Source organism: Mesoplodon mirus (assembly GCF_964341445.2).
Source record: "Mesoplodon mirus genome assembly, chromosome: 9".
In the NCBI taxonomy this organism is placed as follows: Eukaryota; Metazoa; Chordata; class Mammalia; order Artiodactyla; family Ziphiidae; genus Mesoplodon; species Mesoplodon mirus.
The window spans coordinates 10,012,973-10,029,700 of record NC_138985.1 but is presented as its reverse complement, the minus strand read 5'-3'; the positions used below and the strand labels follow the sequence as shown (position 1 = coordinate 10,029,700).

The window sequence follows — 16,728 nt, the reverse complement described above, 5'->3', positions numbered from 1 at the left end:
CCTCCTGGTTCCAGCTGGTCTGGGGTCTCCGTGCTGGTGAGCAGCTTGCAGCTAACTTCTCCCACCCGGTGGGGATGTCAGTATCTGCAAAACAGGTCAAAGGACACAGCTCAGAATATTGTCTATAGGCCTTGAGGAGGAACTAAGATAAAGGTCCTTGACTTTGTTTAATGGCTAAAGTATTATTTTGTCTTGCTTGACTGTTTTCCTTTCTTTCTGCATTTTCTCACTTCTCTGATTAAATTTACTCTTTGGCTAAAGTTTTTCTACAGACAAAAGACAGGTTGAGGACATGGGTGAGGGTCTATTCTGGGAAGGACCCATAGTGTCCTGCTCGGTTACATCCTGTGCAACTCAGGGTCTCTGCTTTTAAAATTCCGAACCCTTTTCTTATCCTGCTTGCTGAATAAACCCACCCTGGACACAAGGATGCTACAGGCTGAAAAGAGAACTGGTAGGAGACAAGGACAGGAGGAGAGCGGAGGCAGAGAGATGCTTGTTATGGTAGCGAGAGAACCTTCTCGCGCCAGCACTGCTTCTCAAAAACGTGCCTTTACATTGTTGTAAGATTGATTTTTAACTTCTAAGGCTATAATGCAGACCAGGTCAAGATTTTGTCCCGGGCCACTCTAAAGTTTTTTCTCAGTGTTTTCTTTCTTTTGTTACTTTCTAAGCATGAACACACACACACACACACAGAGACACACACACACCCCCTTAAGTCATGACTCCCAGCCAGACAGTGGTCTAGCACCTTTAAGAACACATTGAGCTTTTGCGTCATGCAGTACCCAGGCCACGTGGCGGAGATTGCAGCGTTGGGTGTTTGCACGGCATAGACCGAGGGAGCGTCCGAGCGAGCTGTTTGTGTAGCGCGGGTCGTGCCACTCGTGTTGTACGCAAAAGTCAAGTGGGGCCTCCCTGCCCAGAAAACTGTTTGGCACCCCCCGCCCCATCCGCACTGTCCCTTAAAGCACGTGTTTCCACATCACAGCTCCCAATTGCTGGGTCCACATGTGCTGTTTCTGCCTTGTCATGGGTCACCCCAGATGAAAAATCACTCTGTGCGTGGTTTCCAGGAAAAAAGAAACCGTCCCCATCACGGCCTGCCTGAGTGAGTACAGGAGGATTTGTTGGCAGTGTCCAGCATTGCCAGGAATGGCCGTTATGCTTGAGTGGAGCCATCCGGAAAGGTAGAATGGGGGCCAGTGGCTGGAAAGGGCAGCAAGGCCATCTGGAGCCTGGAGGTGAAGGCCATGGGGACGCTGGGTGATGAGCCCTGAGAGGCCCTGGACTGGAGCCGGAGCCCTGTCTCGGATGAAGGTCTGCCCACAGCCGGTGGCCTGATGCCTCTGGGTCTCAGTTTCCTCGCCAGAAACTAGGGCGATCATGTTAGTAGGGGTGTTTAGTGTTGCCAAGAGATGGACATGAGATCACGCTGGGACGGCCCCCGGCCGGGTCCCCGGCCCTGAGAAGCGCCCCGCCTCCTTCCCTTACCCCTGCCTTCCTGCCCTGCTCTGCTGTCTTCTCACAGCAGAGGTGCTGGGGGTGGGCCCGGCTGGCTGGGTGGCCCTGGGCGGAGCTGTGGGAAAGGGGTTCACCTGCAGGATGCCTGGCTGGGCAAGAATCCAATATGACGTGTTATTTACTTTTTGAAGAAACAAAACCCTTTCTTCAACAGAAAGCTTATAAAGAAGCTCACTATGTGGGTTGATAAAAATACAGAGGCTCAGGTGTGGAGCTGGGAGGGATTGAGCACCCCAGGCCCCATCGGTGTGTCCCCCCCTTCCCCCCAGGGGAGGCTGCTCAGCCCCGGCCCCGTCCTCACGCTCTGGGCCCCCGGGGCGGGTGAGTGCGTGCCCTTCCGGGCCGAGGATGGAGACACTGCCCTGACCGTGGCCTGTGTTGCAGGTGTCGCCTTGCGAGCGGTGCCGCTGCGAGGCCAGCGGGGAAGTGCTGTGCGCGGTGTCCGCGTGTCCACAGACCGAGTGCGTGGACCCCGTGTACGAGCCCGACCAGTGCTGCCCAATCTGCAAAAACGGTAGGTGGATGCGCGTCCGGCCCGCGATCACGCAGGGGTCCCCGCGCGCTTCCCGCCGATGAAGCACCGGATGCGGTGCGGGATGCAGTGCAGGAGGCATGTGAGTTTCAGTATTTGCATCCACGCCCTTGCACGCGGGTTCCTGCTCTCTGGGCCCCGGGGACCCGCGGGAGCTGGGCTCCAGTAAGGCCTGCTCTGTCTTATGGGTGTCAGCACAGTGTTTTGCACCCGTTTAGTTCTTTGGGGGAAAATTCAATTTCCACTCTTGAGGAGAGTCGCTTATTTTAATTTAACTTTGTTTGTTCTTGCAAAGCAGTTTCTCTCTTTCCGAGACAAATCAAACATGCTGGTTGGGCTTATTTACTTTTCATTACCAAGTGGATTAAGCGTGAAACATCGTTGAATATTTTTCATAAGCAACTTTGGCAGGAAGAGAACCCCCTCTTACTCCCAGTGAGAGCCTGGGGGAGATCAAAAGCCTTGTCTGCTTTATGAAAGAAAAATGGCAGGATGGCTTTGGTTAGCAAGGGAGAGTGTTTCCTCATCCTGAAGGATAAGTACTTTGTACCTGAGATGCTGCGTGCATCCGGGCATCACTTTAAGAGGGTGTTGAGAAGAGTGGGTTCCCGGGGAGGATGGGATGAAGACCCGTGGCCCAGGATGGTGGTTGGATGAAGCAGTTGAGCACAGCTTGGAAAAGAGTGGACTCTGGACATAAGACCACATCTTCAAGTACATGAGGGTCCTGCCTTGGGAGAGGGTTGGGTCGTCCCTGTGTGGCCCCAAGGCCACGGTGCTAGGACGAAGCCAGGGCAGAGTGTCTCAAAAAGATGAAGGCAACTCCATGGCCTGAGCATTTCAGAGACGGGAGGGGCTCACCTGTGAGGTTATCAGCTCTTCATCTGTGGGGTTGCTGGACATCAGGCCGTGTGGTGTGGGCTTTGTCAGTGGCTGATGGTTACACGAGGCCGCTGTTAGTGTCTGAGGCAATTCTGAGATTCTGCGGTCATGCCCACTGCGTGGGCTGTGAGGTTCCATGGATACCTTTCACCAAGTGCACCCAGATATCTAGATTTTACCACGAGAAATTTTAAAATTCTTGGGCTTCCCTGGTGGCGCAGTGGTTGAGAGTCCGCCTGCCGATGCAGGGGACATGGGTTCACGCCCCGGTCTGGGAAGATCCCACATGCCGCGGAGCGGCTGGGCCTGTGAGCCCTGGCCGCTGGGCCTGCACGTCCGGAGCCTGTGCTCCGCAACGGGAGAGGCCACAACAGTGAGAGGCCCGCGTACCACAAAAAAGAAAAAGAAAAAAAACATTTTAAAACTCTTGAAAGCAATCAACAGAAGTGGACGTGAAGCTTCTGTGGAAGCAGGACGGTGGCAGCCTCTCCACCGGTGGTGTGGAGTGAAGTAAGCGTGGGGAGGGGGCGCTGGTGCCTGGGGTTGGTGAGGAAACCACACGACTGAGGTCCAGGCTGCAGCACACTGCACGAGGCGGTATGGCTGAGCCTTCCCGAGTCAGTGATACTTAGTGAATGTCTTGCATATAAGTGGCTCAAATAGTTGGCATCTTAAGTACGCAAGATATTGTGTCGCTCTTGTCAGTTATGACAAAAAAATAAACACAAAGTTTTGGCCTTAGGCAGTCAGGGAGTTCTCATTTGGATGTTTACAAAAGATGGAAAGACATGATTTCCATCCTTGAGGATATTTTCAATCCCCGAAACTTTAGAAAGGTTTCAAACCTACCGAAAAGTTGATAAATAGCACGAAGAACAGAGGTGTCCCCTTCACTGTATTTACCTGTTATTCACGTTTTGCCGTTTTATTTGCTTTGTCTCTTTTGAGCTCTGTCTTTGTCCCCATCTCTCTCTATCTCTGTATATCACCCAACACTGTCAATACATTTGCTTAGTTGTTCTTTTTCATAATACACACAGGATACCTTCTATTTATACCACAACCAGCATGAAACCTACTGGTTAAAGTTCAAGATTTTTTTGCAGTTCTTTTTGCCCTTAAGATATATCCCACTTAGGGTATAGAGTTAGAGAACTTAGAAATTACTTGAATTAATTCTTTATCAAGTGAGGATATGTTAAAATTTTATAAAGATTTAAAGTCACTTATTTCTGTTTGATTCAGTTTTTAACATTAAGATATAATTTTATTGTTTGAATAAGCAAACAATGTTCAAAAGTAAAACGTGTATAAATATGGTGTAGTCAGAAATTCACAGAATGTTTTAAAGTTGCACTGATGGTTTGGGGAGAGAGATGGTTGTTGCCTAGATAGCAAACTTCTAAATGCTCTGCCATTGCCTTTACACTTTGAGAGACAGCATAGAATGAAATAAGGCAGGATTGGGGGTATTGTATTAAAGATTCTTAGACGGAGGATGAATATGTTTTGTAAAACTAGATTAAGAAAGATTACAGGATACAAAAGGATTTGTATTCAAATGTTTGATCCAATTATATCAGAACAGCAACAACTTTTTATTTTCAGGAATACACCCAGAAATAAATTTAAATGTCTAATCATGTAAGTACTCTTAAGTTTTGTTATAACGTATTCACTAGATATAATCTGTCTTTCATCTTCTCTAGCTGTAGGGTATTCTGACCTTGACAGGGCAAATGGTGTTCAGAATTCTTACTGAAAAATTTGCTTGAAAAATGAGAACAGTTTCTATCAGAAATGAACGTCCTGTAATAATTGGTTGAGATTAGTGAATAATTGACAGTAGTCCATCCCTACTGCTGCGCACAAAACTTAATGTTTTCAGTAAGAAAAAGTTATACATCTGATAGATCACAGATTACAGGACATCAAAAGTGATGCCTTGTGAAATTAAATGCTTAGATAGACTTAGCTTGGATGGAAAGGAAAATCACGATTCAGTTGCAAGCTGCCAGTCACTTGCATCAAAGGAACAAAAGTTTGAAATCAAGAATGCCTGGAATATTAAATAAATGATCACAAGTCACATACAACTTAAAATAATCACTTTGTTGATTTGTATAGATCAATCTCCCAAGGATTTTATTTTCTTTGGGACTGGTTTTCAGATTTTTCCTACTGATACAAACAGTGAGTGTTCTATTGACTTTCAGGATTTCAGGTTTTCTCTGGTGCTGGTGTACCTCAGATGAGGCTCACGTTCACAGCACACATTCCCTTCAAGCCGGAGATCAGAAGACTTCCGTCCTGCATGTGTGCACCTTACCTTACTTTAAACATTCAAAGGAAGGAAACTGACAAATGTACTGATGTTGACAAAGGAGGGCCTTGTTGGGATTAGCGCTGATTCTCCAAAGTGGAATATTATGCCCAAGAGGGAATATGTATCCCAAAAGCACAAAGGCACTGAGTATAGAGATTGTGTGTCTCCCTGAAGTATTCAGTACTACTTGGTGGGAGTTATTTAGAACTTTATTTCCACCAGCAAATGAATATGGCTACTTTTGGAGGAAAATGAAAACTTTTATGAATTTTTTAAGATAAATATGGAGACTTCAAATTATTAGAAGCCCTTTCATGGAAAACATGTGAGAAGCACTAAGAATTAGACATGGTTGTTTTTGTTTTTCTCTTGTGTATTTCAGACAGTAGGATAAGATCATAATTAAACCACATGTAGTGAGCTGGACAGAACTGAATGATGTGTGTGTGTGTGTGTGATTCATATCAAGATCCTTCTCACAAGGAAAAGCCTACTCCCATCGTATGGCTTCAACATTACATTTTTCCAAAATTTTTACCAAAGAATTAATACCAATCTTGTGGAAACACTTGATCATTATTTAAGATGACATGATCCTGTCCATAAAAAAAATAAAGGAAACTACAAATATCAGCATTAATATTTGATTATACCAAGTTTGTTTTACAAAATCAATATGTAAAAATCAGCTGTATGTCTAGATACCAGCAACAAACAAATAGAAATGAATTAAAAACTACTCTTTCAAATAACATCATACATACCAAATAATTAGAAGTAAATCTAACAAAATTGGACAAGAGTGCCACACTTAAAAATCTTAAAGCTTTATTGAGAGAAATTAAAGAAATCCTCAGTAAATGGAAAGATAGACAATATTTGTGATTGGAAAACTCACTAATGTAAAGATGTCAGCAGCCTCAAATTATTCTATTAAATAAATAAAATCTATGTATTCAGCATACTTCCAGTAAAAAAAAATACAATGACTTTTTTTGTGCAAATTACCAAATTGATTTTCAAATCCACATGGAAAGACAAGTTAAAAACTGGCCAGTGAAATACAGAAGAAGAACAACCAAGCTGTAAAATGTATACTGTGAAAGTGATTAACACACTGTGGTACTGTCTCAAAGATCAAAAGACTGACAAACCAGAGCAGAGTAGAGTCAGAAAAGACTTAGGAACAAAAGACCTCTAGATACACGGTGAAGCTGATCCTGCAGTATAGTGGGGAGGGGGGTGATCTTTCCAATTAATGCTACTAGGTCAGTTGGGAGCAATATGAAGATAAATGTTGATTTCTTCCTCACACTGTACAAAAAAAATAAATAACAATTCCAAATAGACTACAGATTTAAATATGAAAGTTAAAATAATGCTTTTGAGGAAAACATAGAACATCTTTATGATTTTGATGAGGCAAAGGTTAACTTTAAAAGATACTAAAAGCACTAACCATATGGAAAGAATTGATACATTGGACTTTATTAAAATTAAAAACCTCTGTTCATCAAACAACACTACTAAACCAATGCAAAGCAGCGCACATGTTGGGAAAAATACATGCAATGCATATATCTGACAAATGAATAAACCATTCTAACACAGCAAAACAAAGTAGAGAGATGAAAAAGTAGAGGTGAAAAGTAGAAAGAAAAATATAAAGGGATTCCAACTCTCTGTGGACCTCTGTGTCCTTCTTCTAGTTCCACTAATCATACACACAAGTTTTCTCACTGAGTTGTATGTACGGGGATGCTGCCACTCACCACTACTTTTGTGACACTGTAGTTCTGTGATAGGACCTGCTCTTGGTGTAGAGTCATGAGAGAACAATAAATTGGATTTCCTATTTTAGTGAAATTAATCTAGTATCAATCTGAAGTAGATTGTGATAAATTTGTGTGATAAAGATTGTGTGATGCATATTTTAATTCTTAGAACAATCACTAAGAGAATGAACAAAGGAATTAAACATAGCACACGAAAAATATTTATTTAACTTAAAAAGGGCAGTCAGGGAGGATCAGAGGAATATAAAGCCAGAACACTTGTAGAAAACAAATAAAAAATGTATATGCACTTAATAATAGAACCTTAAAATACAGAAAATAAAAATTGACAATTCAAAAGAGAAATAGAAACTTAATCATAGTTGGAACTTTCAACAAGCTATTCAATAATTCACAGAAAATCTAGACAGAAAATTAGCAAGGATATGGAAGACTTGAATGACACTGTCAGCTAACTTAACCTAACTGACATATATGTGGAACATGGCACCCAGCCACTGAAGAATGCTTTTCAAGTTGGTGGACATTCTCCAGGGTAGACCATATGTCAGGACATAAAACAAATCTTAATAAATGTAAAGAACTTACTCATACAAACTTTATTCTTTGAACATAACTGAGTTCAGCAGAATTGATAACGGAAGAAATCTTGGAAATTTGCAAATATTTACAAACTATATAGCACACTTCTGAAATACCCATGTGTCAATGAAGAAATCACAGAGAAATTAGAAAATATTATGAACTAGTACAAATGGCAACAGACCATACTAAAATGTATGGGATGATCCTAAGGCAGTGATTAGAGGGAAATTTACAGCCTTAAGCACCTATATCAGAAAAGAAGAAAGCTCTCCAATAAATATGTAAGCTTCCACCTTAAGGAATGAGTGGAAGAAGAGCAAAGTGTTCTAAAAACATAGCACACAGTGAAAGAGAGAAAGTAACAAAAACGTGAGCAGAAATAAATAGTATAGAAAATAGAAAAAGCTTAGGAGAAAGTAAATCAGTTAAGTTAGCTCTTTGAAACTTGGGACTTTGAAAACATCAGTAAAATTGACAAAACTTTCACTAAACTAAGAAAAAATCAGAGAGACAAATCAAGCTGGAAAGAGGGGACATTACTACCGACCCTACGAAGATGAAAAGGAATATAAGGCGATATTGTTAACAACTTTATACCAACAAATTGGACGAGTTGGAAGAAATGGACAAATTTCTAAGAGAACGCAAATTACTAAGACTAACTCAGTTCATTTCTGAATTGCCCTAAAAGAAATAAAAATTCAAATTTGTAATCAAAAGCTTCCCACAAATAAAAATCCAAACCTACATGGATTCATTTTAAATATTTTGTCAAATATTTAAAGAAAAAATAACACCAATCCTTCACAAACTCATTCAGGAAATAAAGATGAAGGAACATTTCTCAATTTATTCTCTGTGTTTTTTATGGTCCTGGTACTAAAGCAAAGCAAAGGTATCACACACAAAAATACAACTACAGATCAATTTCTTTCATGATTATATATGGAAAACTCCTTAACAAAATATTAACAATCTGAATCCAGCACCATAAAAGGAATAATACAGTATAACCAAGTGAAATTTATCCTGTGAATGCAAGGTTGGTTTATTATCTGAAAAATCAATTAGTGTAATATGCATATTATCAAAAAGGTAAAGAATAAGAAAAATGACCTCAAAAATGGAGAAGAGGTATTTGACAGTATTCAACACTTATTCATGATTAAAGCTCTCAACAAAATAGCAAAAGTGAAATTTCTATCCTGATAAAGGGCAACTATGAATAATCTATAGCTGTAGCTAACATCATACTTAATGGTGAAAGACTGGATGTTTCACCAATTAGATCAGGGAGAAGGCAAGAATATCCACTTTTGCCACTTTTATCCACTACTGTAGTGGAGGTTCTACATGGTGGGGTAAAAAAGAAGAAAGAAAGAAAAAAAAATACAATAAAGCAAATTAAGAGGTAAAATTGCCTTTACTCAGAGATGTCCTGAAAAATATTTGAAAAATTCCAAGGATTATACACACACACACGCAACTGTTAGCACTAATGAAGAATAACACCAGATTAATATATACAAAGTCATTTTTTGTAGCAAGCAGTGAACCACTCGCCATGGACAATAAAAAAAAGACATTGACAAAATAGCTCCACTTGTAATAGCCTCAAAAAGAATAGAACACTAAGAAATAAATTACCAACAGATGTGCAAGATTTATACCCTGAAATCTACACATCATTACTGAAAAGAGATATAAATAAACGGAGAGATGTGTTATGAGTAGAAGTCTGAATATCATCAAGATTGCAGGTGTTGCCAAATTGATCTATAAATTCAATGAAATCCTATACAAATCCCAACACGCTTTTTGGGTAGAAATTGACAAGCTGATCTTAAAATTCTTATGGACCATAAAGGATAGACAAAACAATTTGAAAATGAACAAAACTGGAGAATTTGCACTATCCAATTTCATAACATACTATAAAGTCTTAATAATCAATATACAGTGGTATTGGTGTAAGGATAGACATGCAATAATAGAACAGAATTGAAAGTCTAGAAATAAATCCAGAATGTAAATCCTTACCTATTTATTTTTCACCAAGATACTAAGGCATTTCAACAGGGAAAGAATGAAAGAACAGTCTTTTCAACAAATGGTGCTGGGGTTATTAGACACCCTTGTGAAAAGAAGAAAAAAATTAACTTAGATCCTTACTTAGATCACCCCATATACAAACATTAACTCAAAATGAGTCACAGACCTAAATGTAAGGGTTTAAACTATATAATTTTTATATTATTAAAAATAGAACATCTTCATGACCTTAGGTTGGGCAAAGAGTTCTTAGATTCAACACCAAAATCACAACTCATGAAAAGGAAAATAACTGATAAATTGAATATCATAGAAATTAAAAGCTTTCACATTTCAAAACACCTCATTACAAAAATGAAAATATAAGCTACAGACAGTGAGAAAATGTTTACAAATTATATACTTGATAAAAGTCTTGTATCCAGTTTATATAAAGAACTCATAGAGCTCAATAAAAAGATGAACAACCCAATAAAAAATGGACAGAGGATTTGAACAGACAATTCAGCGAAGAAGGTAAACAAATGGTAAATAAGCACATAAAAATATGCTCAACCTCCTTGGTCCTCAGGGAAATAAAAATTAAAGGCACAGGGAGAAACCAGTATACCCCCTCTAGAATGGTTCTAATCAAAAAGATAGACAACATCAGGTGTTGGCACAGATGTGGAGAAACTAGAACCCTCAAGCATTGCTGGTGGGAATGGTCCATGTGCTTTGGAAAACAGTTTGGCATTTTCTTAAAAAGTGAAACAAAAACTTTGATCTGTCCTAGCAATTCCATCCTGGAATTCAATCCCAGGAAACTGAACACATGTCTATGCAAAGGTGTGTAAGTAAATATTCATAGCAGTATTATCCTTCATAGCCAAAAAAAATAGAAATAACCCAAATGTCCATCAGCTGGTGAATGGATAAACAACATGATTATATCCACGCAATGGAGATCCACCAATAAAAAGAGATCAGCAAATGATAAATATATGCTACAAAATGCATGAACCTCAAAAACATCCTAAATGAAAGAAGCTAGTTGCAAAGACCACATATTGTATGATTCTACTTATTTGGAATGTCTAGAGAAGGCAAATTTACACAGGGAGAAAGCCCCTCAGTGGTGGCCTAGAGCTAGGATCAGAGAGGAGAATTAATCACAGATGGACAGGAGGGAATTTACTGAGGTGAGAGAAAGTTTATTAACTGGATTGATTACTAAGATCATTCAATTGTACACTTAGAAGGGGTGAGTTTTATGGTGTTTAAGATATACCTCGATAAAGCTGCTAAAAATATGGATAGTCTCTTTAAAAGATAGACGGGTGAAATTTTTGTAATTTCCTTTGATTGACTTCTAAGGCCAGCCTTGATTACACATCTTTTCATCTTCCCTGAGAAAGTGCCTTTTCAAATCCTGCACTGGTGCCTTTGATAACTATGAAATCTTTTCATTAAGCCTGTAGTAGCTGAGGCCGTTCTAAGTATACACCGTTATGTACCTTGAAGAGCTAGGAGGCCGTAAATGGTTGCAGACACACAAACCCATAGAGGCCCATGGGGTTTTCTAGACTTCCTGTGCTCTGGAGCCCCATGCATGACACAGATGTACAGCCCACACAAACCCCTCTTCTGTATTCTTCACCCGCGGTGTGGACACCTCTCTGCCCCCTTCAGTGCTGTACTCCCCTGTGTCATTCTAGACTCTCCCTCACGATGACCCAACTTCCCAGGACACGGGGCGGCAGATGCAGGGAGAATGGAGGTCGCTGGGTACATCCAGATCTCATGCAGGTGTTGTGCTCTTCTGGGATCCCAGAGCCCAGGAGGCAGGTTTCACCCAGCTCAACCCTGGTGAGCATCACCTTCAGGACTTGTTATAACACAGATCCACTGACGCGCCCCCTCTCCAGAGTTCCTGATCCAGTTGGTCTGGCCTGGAGCCTGAGAATTTGCATTTTTAATACGTGCCTCCCTTGGTGTTCTTGGTGCTGCTGGTCTTGGGACCACTGCTTTGAGGTGCTCATTTTCTCACTTTTTAAAAGATTTTTCCTCCCAGTCAAGTTTTATAAGAGAAGCACACAGTGGAGTTGTGCAGCTTTAGGCATGAAGGAGATCTTTTTGAGATTTTCATGCATTTTTGTTGTTTTTCTAGAGATTTTAGAGTTTATAGAAATAGGTAGTATGTAATATTTTAAAAATTGAAATCTCAGGGCAGAGAGAAAATGACTGTTGAATGGCAAATGAGAAAACGTTAGTATAGACACATGCTCCCCATCACCCTGTGTTTCATAACAACTCGTTGTTAAAGACGGTCTGCAGAGTTGACAATAAGTTTTCTAGCAACCGAAGCAGAAAAGAGAAACTTAATAAATATCACCTACACAGAGAAACACTCCAGAGGAAATGACTTCCTAATAAGCAATTTTCCTAAAAAATAATACCTAAATAAAGTTTTTTTCTCATTTCAATTTACAGTCTCTGGAGGTGTAGAATTGTTTATTATTGGCCTTATTTTTTATGTTAAAAATCTGATCATAGTGATTTTGTAACTTGCTGATATAAGCTATATGGTATATTTTTTCCGGGTTCAGTGTGCTTTTTTTTTCAATTTTATTGAAGTACAGTTGATTTACAATGTTGTATTAATTTCTTCTGTATACCAAAGTAACTCAGTTTTATATATATATATTCCTTTTTATATTCTTTTCCATTATTGTTTGTTACAGGATATTGAATATAGTTCCCTGTGCTGTACAGGACCTTGTTGTTTATCCATCCTGTATATACTAGATTACACCTGCTAATCCAAAGCTCTCACTCCTTCCCTCTCCCTCCCCCATCCCCCTTGGCAACCACATGTCTGTTCTTTATGTCTCTGAGTCTGTTTTTGTTTCATAGATAAGTTGATTTGTATCATATTTTAGATTCCACATGTAAGTGATATCATATGCTATGTCTTCCTCTTTCTGACTTACTTCACTTAGTATAATAATCTCTAGGTCCACCCATGTTGATGCAAATGGCATTCTAAATAGATTTTTTTAATGTAAAAACTTTATTCACCTTCTTGTTAGCGTTTCCCAAAGTAGACCAAGAACTTAACTCCAAAGTGCTAGCGGATTTCTTATCTGTGTGTTTACTTACATTTTGGTTTAGTGGGAGTAATGATTCAGATCGTATTCCATGAATCCTCACAGAGCCCAGTGAGCATCGATACTTATGCTTTAGAGAAGCACTTGCATGCCCCATTGTGTTCCTCCTCCTTCGAGAACTAAGATCAGCTCTGGGTTTGCTGAGGTCCACGCCAGGCTAAGATGCTGGGTGTCCTGAGTGCAGACGTCTCTCAGGTCTGCTCAGTTCTGACAAGTTAGACACAGAGAAGGGTTGGGTCCGGGCTGATCTCTTGATTTCAGGAACTTAATTTGTCTTCATCTCCTCTGGAGATCTTTGAATTAGCAGCTCCTCTTTGCAAATTTGAGAATAGCTTAAAATGACACTTTGGTTTGCAAACATTGGGGCAAAACCTTCATTTTTAAGATAAATAAATGAAGTTAGTTACAGACTGTCCTGAAGTCGTTGCCACCCAGTTATCACAATGAAGTTCTTTTGTGAGTTAGGTGCTCACATGAACCTAGGCAGAAAGTGTAGGACCGTGGCTTTATTTGTATGTTTCCTAGAGTCTGGGTGCATTGGGCCATAGATTTTAGACCAATCTGGGGCTCAGGCCACAGACCAGCCTCCACGAGGCTTGGCCACTTCCAGTTTACATGGTGCCCTTTGAACTTGCTGAGGACCCGCCTGGAGTCCCTTCGCAGTCTCCCCCTTTCTATAAAGACTGGCACTCAAATGTCCTTACCTGGAAAACCTTCTCTGTCCTGTTTCCTACAGGAGGTTAATTCCCCTGTGGGTCCTTCTCACAACCCAGAACCCGAATCACATGTCTTCTGATGTAATTAAGCATGTTCTTTTGTTGAACTTTTGGCTCTTTTGTTGAACGCTGGGTTCTTTTTTTAGATTTTTGTAGAGGAGTCTGTGTGTATGTATGTGTGTGGGTGTGTGCTTATATATTGCTTTTATAAAAATTAGAGGTACTTATTATATATTTTACATCAAATACAAAGATGAGTCAGTCTCTGGTTCCTGCCCTTATGAGCTCACCATCTAGAGGGGAAGTGGTCTGTAAATAACCTGTCTGCTGCTTTTGTTGAATGATGAGGAAAGTGGTGAGGGAAGCAGAGGAAAAAAACTGAGTAATACTGCAGTAAAACATCACCATGTGTGTGGCCTCTATTTGCTTTTGAATTATTTCATTAAGGTAACATCACAGGAGTGAGATGATTAGGTCAAAGGCTTGGAACATTTTTATCATCTTGGTACATATTGCCATGTTGTTTTACAGGAGGACGTGCACAGTGTAAAATCTCTGGTTCTATGATAAAATTGCTAACCTTTCATTAATTTAATTTATAGAAACTTGTGCCCATTGTTTGAACATTAAGACTGAACACTCTACAGTATTTCGATGCTATTTTTCCTACAATGTGTTCTACTTCTCTATCTTCTTAACAAAATAACTTTAAAGAGAACTTTCATGGTTCTTGATTACTGAAAGTCACTGATGTAAAAACCGGTTATTGGACTGCCCCGTTATACAATGAGGGCTTCAGAGTAAGAATTTGATCAAGTTACCTGATTTCTCTGTATCCTTTCTGGAAAATGGACATATTAAACGCAGCTACATCTGTGGATGTTTCGTGACAATTAACTAACATGATGGATTTAGAAGAGTTTCATTCATTCAGTCAGCAGATATTGATTGATCCTGTGCTGTACGCCAGGAGATAAGATGGCACTGGGAAAGAGCATGGGAGGGGAAGGGGGGAGCTCCCCGGGGGGGAGGAGGCTCTGAGGGGGCCAGGGAGGATTGTGGCTCCGGGGGTGGCTGGGCAGTGGAGGGGTGAAGGTCCCCCTGTTTGTGGGCTGGGATAGCCCTGCAGGCCTGGAGGTGGAAGCAGAGCTGGGGCCTGCCAGGCAGGGCCACAGGGATGGAACAGACTAGCTCTCGAATGACCATTATGCCTTGTTAGGGGGTTAGATTTAATCTCGAGGCTACAAGGCACCAGAGAAGGGTCTTTAGGATGGAAGAGGCACTCTTGTATTTGAACGGGAGAAGTTCTTCTGGTGGTGGGCCCAGAGCCCACAGATGGGCAGGTCTTAGGCTTTCTTGGAGGAAGGACTGCGGCTCGCAGATGCTCTTTGTCCAAGCTGTGGAGCTGTCAAGTTAGACTAAATTCCCTGAAGAAGCAGCTTGGAAAACCCCGGCTTTAAAGCTAGACAGATGTGGCTCTCCAGCTGAACCCGTGTGCCCTGGATGGGCTTGCTTATCCCCTTCAGTTTCTTCAACTGCAAGTGGGCTGATGGTCCCTGGGTGCCTGGCAGGCTTATTGTGAGGATTAACTGCAAGGCGCCTGCTGCCCAGTCACTTCTCAGGACCATCTTCTCTCTCCCCACTTGGCCTCCTAGGGGCCCCACTTAAAGGTGTGCTTCTTATAAAATAGATAACGAACAAGGACCTGTATAGCACAGGGAACTATACTCAATATCTCATAATAACCTATAAGGGAAAGGAATGAAGAAAGTAGATATGTATGTATGTATAACTGAGTCACTTTGCTGTACACCGGATAGTAACACAACACTGTAAATCAACTATACTTCAATTAAAAAACAATTTTTTTTAAATATTTACCAACAAAAAAGTTGTGCTTCTTAAAAATACCCTGGGAATTCCCTGGCGGTCCAGTGGTTAAGACTCTGTGTTCTCACTGCCGAGAGCCTGGGTTCAATGTCTGGTCGGGAAACTAAGATCCCACAAGCCGTGCGGTGTGGCAAAAAAAAAAAGAAAAAGAAAAAGGAGAAAATACTACTCATCACCAGATTTTCTTTCATGGAAGCCCTAAATTGGTACCACAGACGCTGTGGCAGCTGGCCTAGCCTCAGCCAAGAGGGAGGATCGTAGCTGCAGAAGAGGTCACATTTCCAGCTGTATTTCACAGGCAAGGCCCTTTGTCCTCGAGAAGATTATCCATTCATACTCCTTTGTCATCATTCATCTGTTAAAAGCCACTTGGTCGTTAATCCAGTGGTCTCAGATACCTCCAGCCTGTGTCCTCAGCAAAAGGGAAATCAACTTTCACAAGATACAATAAAGCCATTCGTCCAAGGCAGGCAGATACCTGCACCCCATCCACAGCTTGATCAGTGGCGCCATTACCAGAGGTAACTTGGAATTGCATCCAGAACCCTTCCATGGGATGCGTTCTGGTAGAAATAAGCTGTCAGGGCTGACAGCGTGAGACAAATGGCCCTGTGGGCAGCTCGCCCAATCTCCAGGAGAACAAGGCGATGAATACTCTCAGCCAGGACTTCCAGTGGGTGCGTCCACGGGATGTAAAATACCCTCTGTGTTGATCAGAAGAAGCATTCTGCTCTTACACTAACGGCAAAACCCAAACCTCTTATTTGTCTTTCAGGAAGATAAGCTCCAGGTATAAAAGAGCCCATTACCCCAGGAGGTCCCCCTAAACCACCAGTTCTGAAAATTGCATCTCATCTTTTCTCAAACAAATGCCTTCGCTTAAGAGTAGTTACAATTTGGTAATCCTGACAGCTGTGAACTGAATTTATCTTTAATCACACATTCCCTGAGTGTCTATGGAAAGCACGTCAGCCATCACTGAGTAAAGCATTATTATAGGAGAGAAAAACATCCCCGCTCTTTACTTAGGAGCGTTCACATTAGATAATAAGATTGATAGGCCTCTGAATAGAGTGTCTGTATTTTAACCTGTGTTATAACCTGACTCTCATAACCCTGGATAAAAATGCGGTTGTTTGGGCAACCTTTGGTCACCTGAGGCGGTGAGGTCATGGTGGGTACCAAGGTACACTTTAAACTTCACCTCCTGAGAGCACCAGATGCTGATACATCTGAATCCAGGTCACCTCTGGAGGGACAGGCTAAAAATGAG

The 16,728-nt window shown here is 41.2% G+C and overlaps 1 protein-coding gene across 2 annotated transcripts in view; it reads left to right on the top strand.

Annotated features, from left to right (window-relative positions):
* Nucleotides 1-16,728, top strand: part of VWC2 (von Willebrand factor C domain containing 2) — a 120,290-nt gene that overhangs the window by 23,369 nt on the left and 80,193 nt on the right. For both annotated transcript variants that reach the window (XM_082632309.1, XM_082632308.1), the window contains exon 3: nucleotides 1,912-2,041. In XM_082632309.1, the coding sequence (XP_082488435.1) occupies nucleotides 1,912-2,041 (130 nt within the window). The remainder of the gene's footprint in view (nucleotides 1-1,911; nucleotides 2,042-16,728) is intronic.